Source organism: Ursus arctos, unplaced genomic scaffold (assembly GCF_023065955.2).
Source record: "Ursus arctos isolate Adak ecotype North America unplaced genomic scaffold, UrsArc2.0 scaffold_1, whole genome shotgun sequence".
NCBI classification, from domain to species: domain Eukaryota; kingdom Metazoa; phylum Chordata; class Mammalia; order Carnivora; family Ursidae; genus Ursus; species Ursus arctos.
Window position 1 is genome coordinate 95,371,254 of NW_026622763.1, and position 17,795 is coordinate 95,389,048.

Below are 17,795 nucleotides of genomic sequence, written 5' to 3' on the forward strand. Positions count from 1 at the left end.
AGGAAAATGACAAATGACCAAAATAGCCAAAGTTTAATATTCCGGCTTATCATGTCAGGAGAACAATAAGGAACACTAGGGCTCTTCCTCCTCCACTCGCAGAAGCTCCTCAAAGCTCCAGGTCCCTTCCACCGCACAATGCCTGGGACCCTCACGGCCTCTCCCCGCAGGGGCCCACTCTCCTTCTGTGCTGAGTCTCACTGGTCCCACTGCCCCTTACTCTTAGCTCTGTCACCATCGCACTAGGATTTCGAACAGCCACGCAGATTCTGGCACACAGTTGGCACTGATTAAATGTCTGCACCTTAAACTGAAACACATAAGACTAAGTGTTGACACTACATGTTTCCATTTTGTTTGACATTCAAGACAAGTGTGACTAGTCTATGAGGATAAAAATCAGAATGGTGTTGCTCCTGGGGGAGGAAGACAGAATGTAAAGGGATAGGCAGGAACTTTCGGGGTAATGGCAAGGCTCTGGGGAGTTGGTTTCATGAGTACATGCATTTGTCAGGACTTGCCCAACTACAATTCAGATCTATACAGATTACTGTATATAATCAGATCACAAGAAAGAAAGACTATATGTTGACCCTCATTCATCCAAATAAATAAGAGGACCTAGCAGCACAGTGGGCAAATTACTACTTTGTATATGAACTGGACACAGGCCTCAGCATAGGAGAAGCCATGTGTACAACACGCCATCTTCCAGCCGCTGCTCATTGGTCACAGTGGAACCTTTGCCAACTTTCTCCACATCCCAGCCCTGATCACAACTGGCTAGACCAGAAATGGGCGCCTGATCCTAGATGGATCAATCAGCTCCTCCCTTGGGAAATCAGAAACAGGGAGAGAGAAAAATAGATCAGTATCTCCAATAGTTGAAAAGGCTGTTTCTGGTCACGTTTTCCACTTTGGACTGCAGAATGTTGCACATCAAAAAAAGGGAAAGAATGAAGTCGACCTATTAAAAGAAGCAGAAGCAAGCTGAAGAGGATCCCCCATGACCAAGACCGAGCTGTTTCCCTAGTCTGGGTTCCGCGAGGCAGACACCCCAGCATCCTTACCAGAAACACTCTCAGTAGCTTAAGTCAGCCTGAGTTATTTCTGTTGTTGGCAATCAAGCCGGTACTAATACAGGACGTCTGATGACACCAAGAATACCAAACACGGTTTCTTCTTTTGAGCCCTATTAAACTACCTCCCATGTGACGAGGGTCACGAGGCAAGATAATCAGGCAGATTTTCTTTCCAGGTACCTGTATTATGCCAGTAAATTCTGGAAGTCTAAGTTCACATCCAAAATTAAGAGAGGGAGATCAGAATAAAGCATGTAGGAAGGGACCTCTAATTTTTATAGTCTGTAATTCCACATCCTCATGAACGCACAGGCAGCTCAAAGAAGGACTTAGTGGCACACGCTTCCCTCGTGGAAGAAGAGCAATTGGCCGTGAGCGGGGAACCCTAAAGGTTATCTCTGCCATCCAGAAATCTAACTTCGAAAAGCCTAATTTTTATTTCATTAAGTTCAGAATGATATTTAAAATAGCCCAAGGTCAACATGGAAACTACCCAGACCCCAGCATTTTGGGAACACAGTATTATTTCCTTTGGACGACCAACGTGAGTATTACAATTTGGTCTGCACCCAGCTGACATACCGCACACTAGCTGACATACCAGCTGAAACTGGCAAGAGTAAATTACCTCACGTGATGTTTTGTCTGAAAATCGATTACATCCAGGCTGAGAGAAGACCATCCTTGCTTGGGAATCAAGTTCCAAATACACACTTGACCTTGACAGTCAGCTCTACCTCTCTGTATTCCCATCTTCTATCTGGAATTCTGTCCCATCTCTTTTCAAGCCATGCCCTTTCCCTTCCTTCCACAACAATGCTAAAATCTCCCATATCCAAGATTAAATCAAAACAATGTTAATTTTAACCCCTAACATTCCACTACTACCAAGAACCTATGTATTAAACAAAGCCGTATAATTTCTACTAAGTAATAAAAGAATTTGTTGTGTATTGTGTTTAGAATGTGTCTCGACTGGGTAATAAATGGTTGTAAAAATAGGCTTAAGTTGGGCTGCTTATTAAAAAAAAAAAAATCAACAGCCTCGAGAGACCAAAAGAATTTACTATTCAGTAAACTGGAAGTAAAATCTATTTAAGTTGAAAGCAACACAATAATACAGTTTAGTAACATTTACAGGACAAAACTAAAAACTCTAGCATGTTATTAATAGACCATAAAATCACTGAGTGTCAAGATCAGACTGTTTTATTTCTACAAAAACCACAATATTTTCTGCCTAGCTCAATGTCGAAGCCACTCTCTCTGAGTTAAATTAAAATATAACAGCTTAACTTTTCCTTTAATATTTTGACAAGTTTACACCCACTCACCTAAACTCATTTTATGCTTTGCTTGCTGCTTATTCTAGCCATTTTTTTAGTGGATTGGTTTTCTTTGACATTCCAAGATCATGCCAATCTGAAAAAAAAGTCTTTCCTTAAAACCAAAACCTCAGAAACATGTTCACCTTTGCCAGGCTCTATTTTTAAGTCGTTTTAAAACAATAGTCTGATATTTTTCCAAAAGGTACTTAGAAAGGAAATGTGTCATTTCTTTCGGAGCCTACATAACATTTTTTCAGAGTTCTCCATGCTACTATTACCTACGCCAATCTCCTCTGCCCTCCTAGTTAGAGAAGCTTGGGCTTACACATAGCTACGGTATTTCCACGGGTAGGTGAGAAAAGGTATTTCTATATTAGACGGTAATGTTCTATATGCATCACCACACTGGATGCCCACCACCACCATCACTGTATTTGTCTATCGTTCTTCAGCTAGGTGGATGATCCGTTTATTTTCAGGATAAAGGAGAAGCCAAAGTTGGACTGTATTTTTTTATTTTAAATATTTCAGACCGAAATGTGTTTAAAATATATCGCTGTACAGGGCTAAGCAAACGAACAACTGAAAACAACAATAAAATGTCATTTCTAGGGTTCTCGTAATTTTCGGCCAGCACTGTAAATCAGAACTAACTCTGGTGAGAATTTGTTCCATGTACTGAGAAAAATGTTTCCTGCCTAATATTGCTGCTGCTACTACTACTACTAATAGTACTGACAACAACAAAAGATTTAGGAATTCCATGCTTGGCAACTGATTCTGAAGAAATTATTTAATAGGAAAAAAAGAATTGCACATTACAAAAAAGTTCCTATGAGCATTATTCAAAGGAGTAAAAACTGGGGGGAAATGTTAAATAATGAATGGGTTAAAGGCATATTAATTCAATAGCTTACGTAGTCATTACAAATAGTTCTGAAAATCATGGGTTCAGATAAGCTATTGAGTTCGTATGCTTACGCGGTCATTAAAAATAGTTGGGAAGACCATGACCCCATGAGAAAATGTTTATGAAATGTTAATTTTTTTGTAAAAAATAAAAAGCATAATGTAAAATGATAAATCTAACTACTGTAATTGGGCTGAGCCAGGCTGGATAGGACACGTAGGAGAGAAGGAACACACCCGTAAAGCAGTGGAGGTCTTCAGCTCCTTTGGGGCTGGGGGGTCCTGGAGCCCTGAGACTCAGAGAACCGCAGGGTCCCCAACCTCCACTCAGTAAGCAGAACAAGCCAACAATTAAACAACTCCTCCCGAGCCCTGAGGCACTCAAGGATGTATTTGTTCAACTTCAAGGCAGCTATCTAAATGTGAAGACTGGGGGCGCCCGGGGGGCTCATTAAGTGGCTTCCTTCGGCTCAGGTCATGACCTCCAGGTTCTGGGATCCAGCCCCGCATCGGACTCCCTGCTCAGCGGGGAGTTTACTTCTCCCTCTGCCCCTCACCCCACTCATGCTCTCTCTCTTTCAAGTAAATAAAATTTTATAAATAAATAAATGTGAAGACTGTGCACTCCCTGGGAATGTGTCCGTTAAATCATTCCCAACAAGAGCAAACAAGGCTGAGGAGTAAAACAGGCATCGGACCGAAGCTCCGGGGCACGAGCAGCACTGGAATCAGAGACAACTTCAAGTAGGCTGCAGCCACTTCTCTTTAGGAAGGCAGAGCCTAAGAGGCTCTGGTCATCGCTCACTGAGGGCTCTCCTTCCGAGGCTGGTACTGTCTTCCACAGAAACTCCTGCCATGGGTGAGGCCTGGGCGTCTGGAGCTTGTTGTGCCCCCATCGAGTCTAGTCGGGGATCTGATGCATCCACGGAGGTCAGTGCAGAGGGCCAAGGATGCCCAGAGCTAACACAGAGACACAGGCCCACGGACCGGGACTCCAGGGCTAGAGGGGCCGGGTGGACACAACCTTGAGAATGTCACCCCCCAAGAGAAGTGAGCAGGGGGCACAACTGGGTGAAGGAATCAGATGCAGAAAGGCAGGAAAGAGAAGACCCCAAAAGACACAGGGCTGCCAGGCCTGAAAGACACAAGGGAATCCACTGTGCCTCTGGACACACGGGTCCCTCCTTGACTTCTAAGTTCACAGCAGTGAACTGCAGTGGCAGACAAAGCTACTTCCCGTATTCCAGAAAACACATCAGGATCCAAGAAAGGCTACTGTCGGCTGAGAACATGATGCCACATCCTCATGCAAAGACGACGGCCAAGACCAGCATTTTATACCCACGGAGGCAAAGGTAAGGAGAGTCAAAGTCCCAAATCAAACAAACCAACGTAAGTCTGTTTAGTTCTTTTATCCAATTGTACTGCTCTTTTATCAGAGGATGATGAAAATTCACATTTCAAAACATTACAAAAATAAGTAATTCAAAACAAAGCAGCTTTATATGGTAAATAATAAGTAAAACAAATTAAAAAAACAAAACGCTTTTCAGAGAATTCCACGTTTTATCCTCCAAAGTAATAACCCCTAAACAATAAGGAGACATGAAGAATTAAATTACTTTTTCACTCCAAACAAATCTAGAATGTGGAAAAGTCTACGTCTAACTTCAAAGCTCTCATTTAGTTCAAAGAAATCCTAACTTCTGTGCCAAATCGCAACAGTGACTCTAACAAAATCTTTCTCAATTAACATGTATTTTGTTTTATTTCAAATTTTTATTTAAATTCTAGCTAACATACAGTGTAATATTGGTTTCAGGAGTAGAATTCAGTGATTCATTACTTACATACAATACCCAGGGCTCATCACAAGTGCTCTCCTTCACCCCATCCCCCATCGAGCCCCTCCCCCGCCCACCTCCCTCCAGCCACCCTCAGTGTGTTCTTTATGGTTAAGAGTCTCTAATAGTTCATTTCCCTCTCTCTTTTTTTTCTTTCCATATGTTCATCTGTTTTGTTTCTTAAATTCCACAAATGAGTGACATCATACAGCATTTGTCTTTCTCTGACTTATTTTGCTTAGCATAATACACTCTAGCTCCATCCATGTCATTGCAAATGGTAAGAGCTCATTCTTTTTGATGGCGGAGAAATATTCTGTTATATATACACACATACACACACGTATGTACATATATTATATATATATATAACACTCCAATATATATATAATATATATACACATACACACACATCTTCTTTATCCATTCATCAGTTAATGGGTATTTATTTTTACAATAAAATAAGCTGGGGAAGAGAAAAAGTTATTAAGAAAATCATAAGGAAAAGAAAATACATTTATAGTACCATACTGTAAAAAATCCACATATAAGTGGGCCTGCACAGTCCAAAGCCACGTTGTTCAAGAGTGAACTGTACTTGCTGTTTTAAGCCACTGAATTTTGAAGTGGTTTGTTTCATAGCAATAACTAAATGATACTATGCTCTTTCAAAAACAGAATACCTTTTTTTTTTTTAAGATTTTATTTATTTATTTGACAGGGGGGGGGAGAGAGAGAGAGCGCGCGCACACACAAGCAGGGGGAGTGGCAGGCAGAGGGAGAGGGAAAAGAAGGCTCCCCACTGTGCAAAGAGTCCCACACAGGGCTCTATCCAGGACCCCAGGATCACTAGCTGAGCCCAAGGCAGACGCTTAACTGACTGAGCCACCCAGGCACCCCTAGAATACCTTTAAGAATACTTATGATTCTGACCTTAAAATAAAACATAAAAATAGCATATGGCATTTACTGAGTATCAAGGATTTAAAAGTACTAAATAAACAAGTAAGTCCACTTTAACTTTGACCTGACAGGATCCTCACTTTGCACAGATGCTAACTTGAATCCCAAGAAACTAAAGAAGTTACTGTAAAGCATAAACGAAGTTATTACTCTTAATTAAATAATATTCAATATTTTTCATCCTATCAAGGATCAAAATTCTGCATGTTCTTTTACCCCACTACAGTAAATACATGAAAAGAAGACTAAAAACCACAGGTCTGGTTAAGAATGAAGTATTTATTCCAGCGAGACTAGTCTGTGATCTTCTCAAAGATATGCCTGATGATCAGAATAGGTAGAAAAGCTCCTTTCATTTCTTCTAGTCCCTTTGACTCCCTCAAAGAGCTGATTAAAAGCAAGTTAAAAATGTGCTTTAAGAAATCACCAAGTCTATAAAGCCTCATCTGTTTAAGCTAGAAAGAGGAGGAACGAAGATTGATTCCAAGCATGGTTCTTCTTGTGAAAAGCACTGGCCTGCAAACCAGAAGGCATCTTGTGGGAGTACTGATTAATATCATTTTTAAACCAACTCCATGAGGCCACACATCTGGATTCAATACATTTTATTCTCCAGTATGATTACCTTGAAAATCATGCCCACGCTTTGATAAATAGATTCAAAAAGCACACCAGTCCTTTGGTAAAATCCCAAGGCCAAATTCTGTCTCGCCCGACACATCAGCATTTCTAAAACAAGGTCTTTTTCTTTTTTCTTCTTTTTTTAAGTAGGCTCTGAGCCCAGTGTGGGGCCCACTGCGTGGCTTGAATACACGACCCTGAGATCAAGACCCGAGCTAAAAACAAGAGGTGGGCGCCCAACTGACTGCGCCACCCAGGCGCCCTTTTTTACATTTCTCAAAAAACACTCTAATTAAACCAAAACAGCTAAATGAAGGAAATTCAACCATTTTTACATTATAAACTGATATACCAGGATTACTGAATTAACCAATTAAAGACAGAATACAGAGGATAGCACGTTACAGATTAAGCCCAAGGCCTGATTCTTTTAAATTCTTACAATAGTAAAATTTGAGGAAATCTGATTTTCTAGTCACTCTTAGGGCTGCTGATACTATTTCATATCTTGATAAATCACCAAACATTTCTGTTACCTTCAGCAAAGGGTATTTTTTCCTACTCTGACTACCTCCAGGGGCTACAGACACAATGTGTCGTTCTAGGAGCCTCCATGCTTTCTCTAACATTAGGATGTGAGCCTACAAGAGAAAGAAAAGGATATGGTCATCAGTGCAATCTGCTTTTATCAAATAAATAGCAGTTTCCTTTCAGCCAAGTCTCCTGAACTCTGCCCTCTTCATTCCTGCTATAGAAAGAAGCCTTTCTCCTTTGGTAACAAAGGGGGGAAACACTAGATTTTTATTGAATTGACTATCTAAACGGAAAGGCAGGGAAACCAGCCTCTTTTTACCGAGGAGAATTAGATTGGCTGAGAAAAATTTAAATTTCCAACTCCTTTTACAGTCTAGGGAAGGAATTCTGAACAGCTTCAACTGCCCATGACGGTGACTCTCGGATTCCTGATTTTGACACAGGCAGATTTCTATCCCGAGCGGAAGGCCACTTACGAGGCATCTCCACCAGCTCCTAAATGAGGAATGCCCCTCCAGAAGCCAGACGGATGGTTTTCTACTTGCAGATGTTTTCTTTTTCACTTGAGGAACCTTCCTGCTGTTACCTGTTCACCGTCAGCATCAAAATGATTTTTTGTGACCTCTGTGCCAGCAAGAAGGCTAAAAGCCATCAGAACCTCTAGCGGCAGGAACAATCCAGGCAGGATGCCGTCCACGTAGGGCCCATGCAACACTTTCTTAACTTACCAAAAAAGTTCAAACTCTATCCATAGCCTACGTGTCTCGAAACACAACGTTAAACCAACCCCCCAAAAGCAGAGTTTGAGGCAGTAAGGAAGAGTAGCCTTGTTTCCAATTCTGTTCCACGCTTCTTTCTTCCTACCAGGTCTGTTTATTGATTCCCTCAAACAGTTGAGAGACCACTGAACACCTGCTTTCCTTGTGGGAGTCTGGACTGTTGGCAAGTGCCAGGCAGAGGGTACCTACATGACCAGCCCCTAATAAAAGCAGTGGGGACAGAGTCTCTAATGAGTCTCCTGGGAGACAATATTTTACGCATGTGGTCATAACTCAGTGCTGGAGGAATGGAGCACTTCCTGTGTGACTCTCCACAGGGCAAGGACTCACGGAAGCTCACGCTGCTTTCCTCTGGACTTCACCCCATACCTTTCCTCCCACCGATTCTGTTTGTGTCCCTTTGCCGTAATAAATCATGGCCCTGAGGACGACTGTATGTTGGCAGTCCTCCTAATGAATCAACAAACTGAGGGGTGGTCTTGGGGCCCCCGGAACACAGCAGGGCAAAGATTTTATAATGGAAAACTCATGCCTGACATGACTTGTGACCAATATGGAAATGATGAGAAGACACAACCCAAAGATAGTTACAAGAACTTAGGTTTGTAAGTGACTTTCAAAATGGTTATTGTCCTACTTCATACAGAAAAAAATTGTTTTATTTACACACACATAAAGCAGACATCTTTAGCTTTTGTTGAGATTAAAATTATTCCATGGGAAATAATAGTAGCCAACACATACACAGTGCTTTCCCTGTGCTGGGCACTGTTCAATGCACTTTGCATCTTAATTAATCCAATTCTCACAAAACCTTGAGGTAGGTACTGTCCCCATTTTACAGATGAGTGTGGCACAGAGAGAATAAGCAACCTGCCCACGGTCACGCGGCTGGGATTCAAATGCAGGCATTCTGGATCCAGAGTCTGCTCTCGACTATGCGATAAGAAAATGATCTTCACAATGAAGGGCCATTCCAACCACAGAGGAATAAATGCTTCCTGCCTTCTCACTTCTTCCTTTTATTTTCTAACACAAATCAGAATCTACTTTTAGGCACTGTGTGACAACAAAAACACAGCAGTTAACACCCTGGGTTTCTGTAAAAGTCAACAGCTTCCAGCTATGGCAGGTTTTCCCCTAAGCATAACACTTAAAAATCAAGTTGTTGATGCAAAATTGCTTCCACGCGAACAGTTAGCAAATATATAATTTTTCCCTCAAACTACCTTAATACGCTTAAAAATGTCGGAAAGGAAACAAGTATATCAGAGTAAATAGCTGGTATAACAGCAGCAAGAAAAGCAGATGCTGGGGGCGCCTGGGTAGCGCAGTCGTTAAGCGTCTGCCTTCCGCTCAGGGCGTGATCCCGGCGTTCCGGGATCGAGTCCCACATCAGGCTCCTCCGCTGGGAGCCTGCTTCTTCCTCTCCCACTCCCCTGCTGTGTTCCCTCTCTCGCTGGCTGTCTATCACAGAAATAATAAATAAAATTTTTAAAAAAAGAAAGAAAGAAAAGCAGATGCTACCCAAATACGTTAAAAGTTGGATTTCTCTAATTGTTACTGTTTACCAGCCGAAGTGCAATATCCTACAATATTGCAAAACACAGCAGATCTGCCTTTGCTTGACTTCGGCCAGGCAACTGAGCACCACCGTGGCCTCCGGGCCCCTGATGCAGCAGCATAAGCACGCTTGTCCTCCAACTGTTTTCCAAAAACGAAGACGGCAAGACCGCAGCCTTATTTCTAAGGCTTTTTCATACAATTTTTTCTTTTAAAAATTCTATCCTTCTGCTTTCTTTTATGAAATTTTTGGTGCAGTCCACAGCAAAAAAAAAAAAAAAAGTCAAAAGGCAAACGTGTCCAGGGAATGGGTTTCCCGTGGTCTTACCACATTTCAGTTTTGTTCGGAAAGCTGAGTCTCGTTTTCTGTTCCCACTATCAGGAAAATGATTGCTGTAGTTCAAGTTCTTCAACTTACCACTCAGGTTAGTACTTCTATTTTTAGAGTTTCCTGACTAGAGAGAGAGACAGTCCTACTTTACTGATTCAAAACTTTTTTTTTTTTTTTTAAGTTTTACAAACGTAGCATACTTGTTGGCATGCTGAAAAATGCCGGTTCCCAAGTTCAGGCAACTGCAAACTAAAGTTAAAAACACAAATTCAGGTCTCGTGTAACAAAAGAGTTTGGGGTAATTATGACTCTAACAAAATCTAGGTGAAGGCACACAAGAGAGAAGTTGCCATTTTCTGTTAACCCTTTGTGGCACAGGAACTCTGACGGTTTCGGATCAGACCACCAAGCTCGCTGCCCAAACCATTCCCAGGGACTCCAGGCCGACGGAATTAGGCTCGGTATTCCACGTGGGTTTAATACCCTTTGAGGGGATCGTGTGTATTCAGATTTGTCTTACACAGTTTGGTTTTAATGGGAAATCGATGGGAACATGTAAATGACTCCAGGCAAATACATCCCGGAAACTGACAGAAAAGAGGACGAAGTATAAAGTGCTCGCTCCCAGTGGGCTTGCACAGGCAAGCACCATGACGAGTAACTCTCTCGTAGAAAGTAGTTCTCAAAGTGGGGTTCCTGGACCAGCAAGAACAGCATCCACATCACTGGGAACTTGGAAGAAATGCCAACTCTCAGGCCCCACCCCAGCCTCACTGAATCGGAAGCTGATATGTGCTCAGGTATGTGAACCACCGTCTAGAAAGACCGGATAAATAGGTACATGCAGCCTAAACCAGGGTGTCTCAACCACGGCGCTCCCGACATCTGGAGCTGGTACTTCTCTCTGTGCGGTACTTACTGTCCTGTGCGTTATAGGACACGGAGCAGCATCTCTGGCCTCTACCCACTGATGCCAGCAACACCCTCCTGTAGTCCTGACACCAAAAGGTCTCCAGATCCTGCCAAATGGCCCTGTGGGCCAAAATCACCCCTCCTTGCAAACCACTGGCCTCATTTAGAAAAATGGACACTAACTTCAGGTGACCCTCACATCTTTCACTTTTTCTCTCAGAACACTCTTGAGCCAGTTCTCACTGCTTTTAGCTTTTATAAAACGAATTAACTTCAGCTGGAGCCTACTTTAAATGTTAGTACTGTTCTGAGCATTAAAGCAGAAGTTATACAGAAAAGGTAGAAGCTTTGTTTAAACAAAACAAAACCCTGAAAACTAAAAGAAGGAAGGATAACTAAATCACAGCAAAAGGTAGAATCCTATCATTTTACACCTGCTCCTGGACAGTCAATCGTTGACAGATGCTGCCTGGATACGGTTTCTTCCCATGTGCAGCACAACTGCACGCATGGCAGAAAGAACTAGAGTCTCCGATTCAGACCTGGGTTCAATCTTAGTCCAATCAGTAGCTACGAGGCCTGGGGGAGTGACTGCAGTATCCTTTGTGCCTCCGTTTCCTAAACCGTCAAAGGCCCGCTGCAATAGGATGCATATGCCCACCTTCTGTTCTAGAACACCCCCAGCGGGGCCTGGGGACAGCACCTGCAGTTACACGCACCGCTGCTTCTGCAGGAGAACGCACGAGCACTCACACTGCACGGGATAAATAAAGATTACAAGCAGTCTTGTCTCTTCAGGGCAAGTTTTAGCATCAGTAAGTTTTCAGGCCCAGTTTACAAACACACAAACCAACCCACCTTTGACTTTTAGAATACACTGAATTTTGGAGCTACTGATAAGGGTAGTGACTGTACTCCCCCCCTCACGGCGGGGGGGGGGGGGTAGGGGGTGTGAGGACTGGATGCAGCCACGTACATAGGTGGGGATGGATGGATAGAGAGAAGGGACTTTTAAAAGGTTCTGGATGGATAGAGAGAAGGGACTTTTAAAAGGTTAGCCATTGTTATTTCCAAAGTATAAACTTTCATCATGTCACTTACTTTGAATTCTTTGATGGTTCCTCACTACATGCAGACTAAAGTCAAATTCCCAAGAGTGGTGCACAGGGAAGGCCCTTCCAAAACTGGACACTAGGCCTTCCAGCTCTCAGGACTCTCCCCTGCCATGGCCACTCATACACCCTTTGATCAGGTCAGCTAGAAGTAACTGTGGTCCTCTATTGCCTCCTGTTCTTTCCATCTGCCTGCCACAGGGCTGTGCACCCTCCTTCCTTCACACAGCCCACTCCTCTATCCAGTGACATCTCCCAAGGCTGTCCTTAAACCCTGGCCCTTGAGGACACTCTTTCCTCTGTGTCTCCCCAATACCCTGGAAGCTGAGATCACAGGGGCATCTCTTCACCAGTCTGTCCAGCCCTTTGGAAACAGAGATTTTGGCGTCACTGTCTTTCTACCCCACAGGTCCAGCCCACAGTATCTAATAAGTACCTGTTTGATGATTAAGGGCAGTCAGTGTTCTGTTTCCCTAATATGCTGGTTTCATCAGGTCAAGGGCCATAAAAATCAATGAATCGGAAGTCAGGAGGGCAGATGCTGTGACTTTTGATCCCTCTTGTATTCCCTGAGCCTGGCACTCAATAGGTACAGTATTTCTAAATCTATGAATGAATGAATATACGAATGCATGAATGAATAATTGAAGTATATGACACGTATCTATGACAGTGTAAAGACGCACCACCACATCCAACAACAAAAAAAAACCCACAGCCACGTGCTTTCATAAATCCCATAAAGTAAGGCACCTGCTCAAAAATGTCCTACCTTCAAGGAAGCTCCAGGGACCCGAAACACAAATTAGAAACACAAGGCTCCAACCCTCTCCTGGTCCTGTCATCAGCCAGGGCCCTACTGGGCCCCAGTGAAAAAATGAGCTGATCTAAGGCTCCCCCAGAACATTTCAGTCCCAGAGCAGCTAAGTAATTACTTCCCATAAAACATTTATCAGCACTGCTCCTGGACAGTAATTTCAAATATTCAGCAATCTACCCAATATGCATGAGTCACGGATAAGATATTTTACTGAATAAGATAACTAAGTTTTATAAAATGTTATCTGCATCTAAGTTCATATCATGCAAATATCATTATTGTGTCCTTTGCCCTTTTTTTCCACATTCCCTTCTTCTCCCTGTGGCCCATGCATCCCCTTCTCCTTTTCCCTTACTGCTTCTGCACACCAGCACCCAGGTCCTTCCAATCACTCCCCACCCCCTTTGAGGTCAGCTACATGCAAATGAGCTGGAAAGACTACCGCCTGCTCACAACAAACCGACTCAAAAAGCAAAATACAAAGGTCAAGTAGGCACTGGGGGCTTTAGGTTTTCTGTTCCCAATCAGGACAGGCCCTCAAAAGCTTCAACTACAAAAGGATGGTCTATGCTGTCAGCTCTAAGGGGACAGCAAGTACGTTCCATCTTGCAGAAGGCCTTTATGACTTTTGGAATATCACCATTTAAGAGCACTCATTGTAGCAAGGAAACACAATTTCACTCAGCAAACAGCAGTCTTTTCCTCCACATTTCCACCGTAAAGCCACGAACCTTTTAAACGTTTAGGGTTTTAAAAACACTAAGGTTTTTAAAACAAATAATATCTCTGCAATCCAATCACACAGCCCTGGGCAGACCAAGGAGCTGGAAAGAGATGACTTTAGGTGCACAGAAACATGCTTTAGCTATGAGTTTAATTCTTTATGGCAAGTCATACTGGTTTGCCGTTAACGGTGAAAAATAAATTTTTCTTTAAAATAAAAGCACCCAACCTTTTCAAAAATAAGTCTCTTTTACGAAAACAAACAAACAAACCAACAACTATGTAGTAAATAAAAAGAGTTCAGATGGATCTGGCAGCTGTAAAAAAATAACTGATCTAGGGAGTTGGTGTTGCGCGAAAAGAGTTGTCAACCCCAGAGTAAAGCAGAAGTAAGAGAGTGAAAGCCCCCAGAGGTCTGTTAAGAGAAGGGAATCCCTGGCACCAGGACCCGCGGTAACCTGCCTCCAGTGCTCCTGGCTCCGAGGCTTGGAACCTACCGCGGAGTGCGAAGCACCCCCCCACCCCCGCCCCACAGAGATCGCGACGCTTTCGAGGAGCAAGCAAAACCCCACAAAGGAGAGCAGGGACGGGGTTCCCGGGCTGGAAGGGGCGCGATGGGACTGGGGTTGCCAGGCTGGAAGGGGCGAGGATCCGGAGCTAGACAGGCGCGTGGGGGTCACTGACCGGAGGGGCTCAAGGGGACGGGGGTCCCCCGCTGAGGGGCGGGTCCGGAGTCCCAGGCTGGAAGGGGAGAGGATCCCGAGCTATATGGTGGCGCGGTGGGGGTTCCTGACTGAAAGGGCGCACTACTGGGACAGGGGTCCCGGGCTGGAAGGACGCAGTAGGACCGCAGGGCGGTCCGGAGGGGCGCGGTGGGACCAGGGTCCCGAGCTAGAGGGTGAAGGTCCCGGACTGGATGGGGGCGGCGAGATCCCCGGGGCCGACGCCTACTCTACGCGGACAGGGACGAGGCCGCCGACCCCACTGCCCCCACACCCCGTCGCCGGCGGGAGTACGGGCCGTCCCAATCGCGCCTTGGCAGTCCACCACCCGTCGGCCCTTACCTGTCCTCGCTGGCCGTGATGACGCCGTCCTCCTTGGGGATGAGCAGCGCCGCCGTGACGGCGTCCTGATGCCCCTCGATCTTGCTCAGCAGCACCGGACGGCTGCTCTGCGGCCTGGAGTGGATCTCGGCCGCCATGTTCGCGCGGCGGTAGCAGCCTCCCCGGCGGGCGGCCCATCAGCTGATGGCCGGGCGGGCGGGCGGGGACGCGCCGGTTCTGCTCCGGCTCCCGGGGCCGCGTGGGCGCCGCGCCGCCGTAAGCTCCCGAGTGCTGTCGCCCGAGCCCGTATTGCCTGGGGAAGCCGCGCAGCCAAAACTCGGAGGACGGGAGAGGGCCCCAGAGGGCGTCTGCCCCGGACTGGGAACATGAGAAAGGTTGAAAGGTGAAGGCATTCACCCAGGAATGGATTGAGCAGTCGGAAAGGACGAGGACTTGTCCTGCAAACAAGAGCCATCTGGAATTAATAATACTACATTGTGTTTATTCTAAGAAGCCATTGTTTGGAAGACGTTCCGAGATGTTGGAAGTGTGAAAAAAATATAGTGCAGTTTAGATCCTTGAAAGACAGTCAGTGACACTCATTGAGTGGTGACTATATACCAGACGCTATCCCAGTTTCTTTACACGGATTGTCTTATTTAATGTTGATAACAACTTTAAGAAATGGAGAGATATGTGCTCTTGTATTCTCATTTTAGAGACGAGAAAACCGGACCACGGAGAAGTTAAATCACTTGCTTAAGGTCGCACAGCTATTAGAGAAAAGCACCCCTGGAACTCCAGGAGCTGGCTTGGTAGTATGAGCCAGGCGTCTGCGTTGCTGGGAGCTGGCCCGGTGCTCACAGCTGGTTCTTGCGGAACATAAACACTAGACAATGCCACTCCATAATCATAGATAAACACAGCAAAACATGAAATTGTTCCAGCCACAAAAATGAACAAACATCCCTCTATTCTGGCGAATAAGAGTGACTCCTATTTATTTACCAATTACAGCATTAGCCTCTGCCTAGTCTTCCTCCCTCTAGACAAAATTAAAACCTCCAATCATAGAATTATCCCCATTTCCTGATAGCATCCAGTCCCGTCCAGAAGAAAGCCTTTTTTCCTTAAACCCTCCCTAAAATCACCTAATACAAACTTAAATCCCACAATAAGTTCTTTCAATCACCAATGCCCATGATACGCCTTCTCCTGCCAATAAGCAACCAACCCAACACGTTCAACTACAAGTGTGTTCCTGGTGGTTTTTGGCTGGAGCACATCAGTAGCTACTGAGTTAAAGGGTCATCATGGGGACCCAGAAAATCATTGACTCCAGAGACCTCTCTCTCCAACCCACACTCCCCCCAGACACACACACTGTATTATTCTGACTCATAAATTGCAGAATTCCAATAGAGCTGTGCCATACACAGGGCTATCCAGCACTTAAAATGTGATTAGTCCAAATTGAGTTATGGTATGAGTGCAAAATACACACCGAATATTAAATACTTAGTACGAAACAAAACAAAAAGATATTTCATTAATGATTTTCATATTGGTTACATGTTGAAATGGTAAAATTTAGATATATTGAGTTAGGTATTTTAAAAATTAATGTTACCTGTTTCTCGTTATTTTTTAATATAACTAATGAATTTTAAATCACACATGTGTTTCACATAACAGTCATTCGTGCATTTATTCATTTATTCAACAAACATGTATACCTACTAAGCACCGTATGCTGACAAGATGAATAAGACATGGTTCTTGAAAGGCTTTTACACTGTGATGACTAGACAGGCTGCTGAATGACATTTTCAAACAACAAATATTTATCGAGTGCCTGCTATGAGCCAGGCACCATTTTAAATGCAGCTGTGCCCCAAAGCAAAAAATCACTCTACCATTAGAAAGTATATTCCAGGGGCGCCTGGGTAGCGCAGTCATTAGGCGGCTGCCTTCGGCTCAGGGCGTGATCCTGGCGTTCCAGGATCGAGTCCCACATCGGGCTCCTCCGCTGGGAGCCTGCTTCTTCCTCTCCCACTCCCCCTGCTTGTGTTCCCTCTCTCGCTGGCTGTCTCTCTCTGTCAAAATAAATAAATAAAATCTTCAAAAAAAAAAAAAAAAAGAAAGTATATTCCAAGGAAAGAACCAGATAATAAAATAAATAACTAAATTATATAGTATATTAGAAGGTGTTAAGTGCTGTGGGGGAAAAAAAAACCGCGAAGGGTGATAGGGACGATAAAGGGTAATGCAATTTTAAACAAGATGGTGTGGCAGATTTCAAGCTGCACTCCACAGATCCGCCTTCATTGAAGGGAGGAGGTCAGCAGACACTCTTGGCTTGCAGCTCCCTCAGGGTCTGCTTCGGCTGCAGAGAACCACCGTGGTTCAGCCATGCCCTACATGGGGCATCCCAAATTCAGTAACTAAGAGAGGAATATAAAGGCCTGGCCATGTCAGTCTGGTGCAAGGCAAGCTGATGAGCTCTCTCCCAGATTGCATCAGGCCTGTATTGCCACTGACTTCTGCCGAATCCTGTTATATCTGCCTCTCTTCACAGCTGTGGATTCCTAAGAAATATCCTGCACACCCTTCTCTGTCCTGGCATCTGCTTCAGAGAATGCAGCCTGAGGGAAGGCCTCATGGAGTAGGTGCCACCCGAGCCAAGAAGAAAAGTAGGGAGCAAACCATGTAGAAATGTGGAAGAAGTTCTCTCCAGAAAAGCAACAGCAAGTGCTAAGGCCGTGAGGTGAGAGCATGCCTGGGGTTTTCTAGGCCTGGCAGGGCAGCCAGTGTGGCTGGAGCAGAGTGAGTGAGAAGTACAGAGAGACGAGGAAGAAGGGTCACCAGACAGACCATGTCAAGCCCTGAGGCCATGGCAAGGACTTCGGATTTTACTTTAAGTGAGATGGGAAGCCAGTGGAGGATTTTGAAGACAGAAAACTTAATCTACCTTCAGTCCTAAAAGGGAAGGGTGTCAGTAGGGAAGCCAATAAAATAAGGCGGTTGACAAGATGATGATGGCTTAGCATACAGTGCAGGTGGTAAGAAGACAGTGGAGTCTAGACATTTCTGGAAGGTGGAGCCAATGAGCTTTGTTGGACGTGGGGTATGAAAGAAAGAGGAGTCAGGATTTGTGGCATGACCAACTGGAGGAATGGAGCTGCCCTTTTACCAATCTGGGGAAGGTGTTTGGGCAAGAAGACAGGCAGT

The 17,795-nt window shown here is 44.5% G+C and overlaps 1 protein-coding gene across 1 annotated transcript in view; it reads right to left on the reverse strand.

The window, feature by feature from the left end:
* Window positions 1-14,935, reverse strand: part of WDFY1 (WD repeat and FYVE domain containing 1) — a 46,707-nt gene extending 31,772 nt beyond the window's left edge. The window contains exon 1 of the mRNA XM_026491824.4: window positions 14,586-14,935. Coding sequence (XP_026347609.1) covers window positions 14,586-14,722 — 137 coding nt within the window. The 5' untranslated portion in view covers window positions 14,723-14,935. The remainder of the gene's footprint in view (window positions 1-14,585) is intronic.
* Window positions 14,936-17,795: the final 2,860 nt, after the last annotated feature.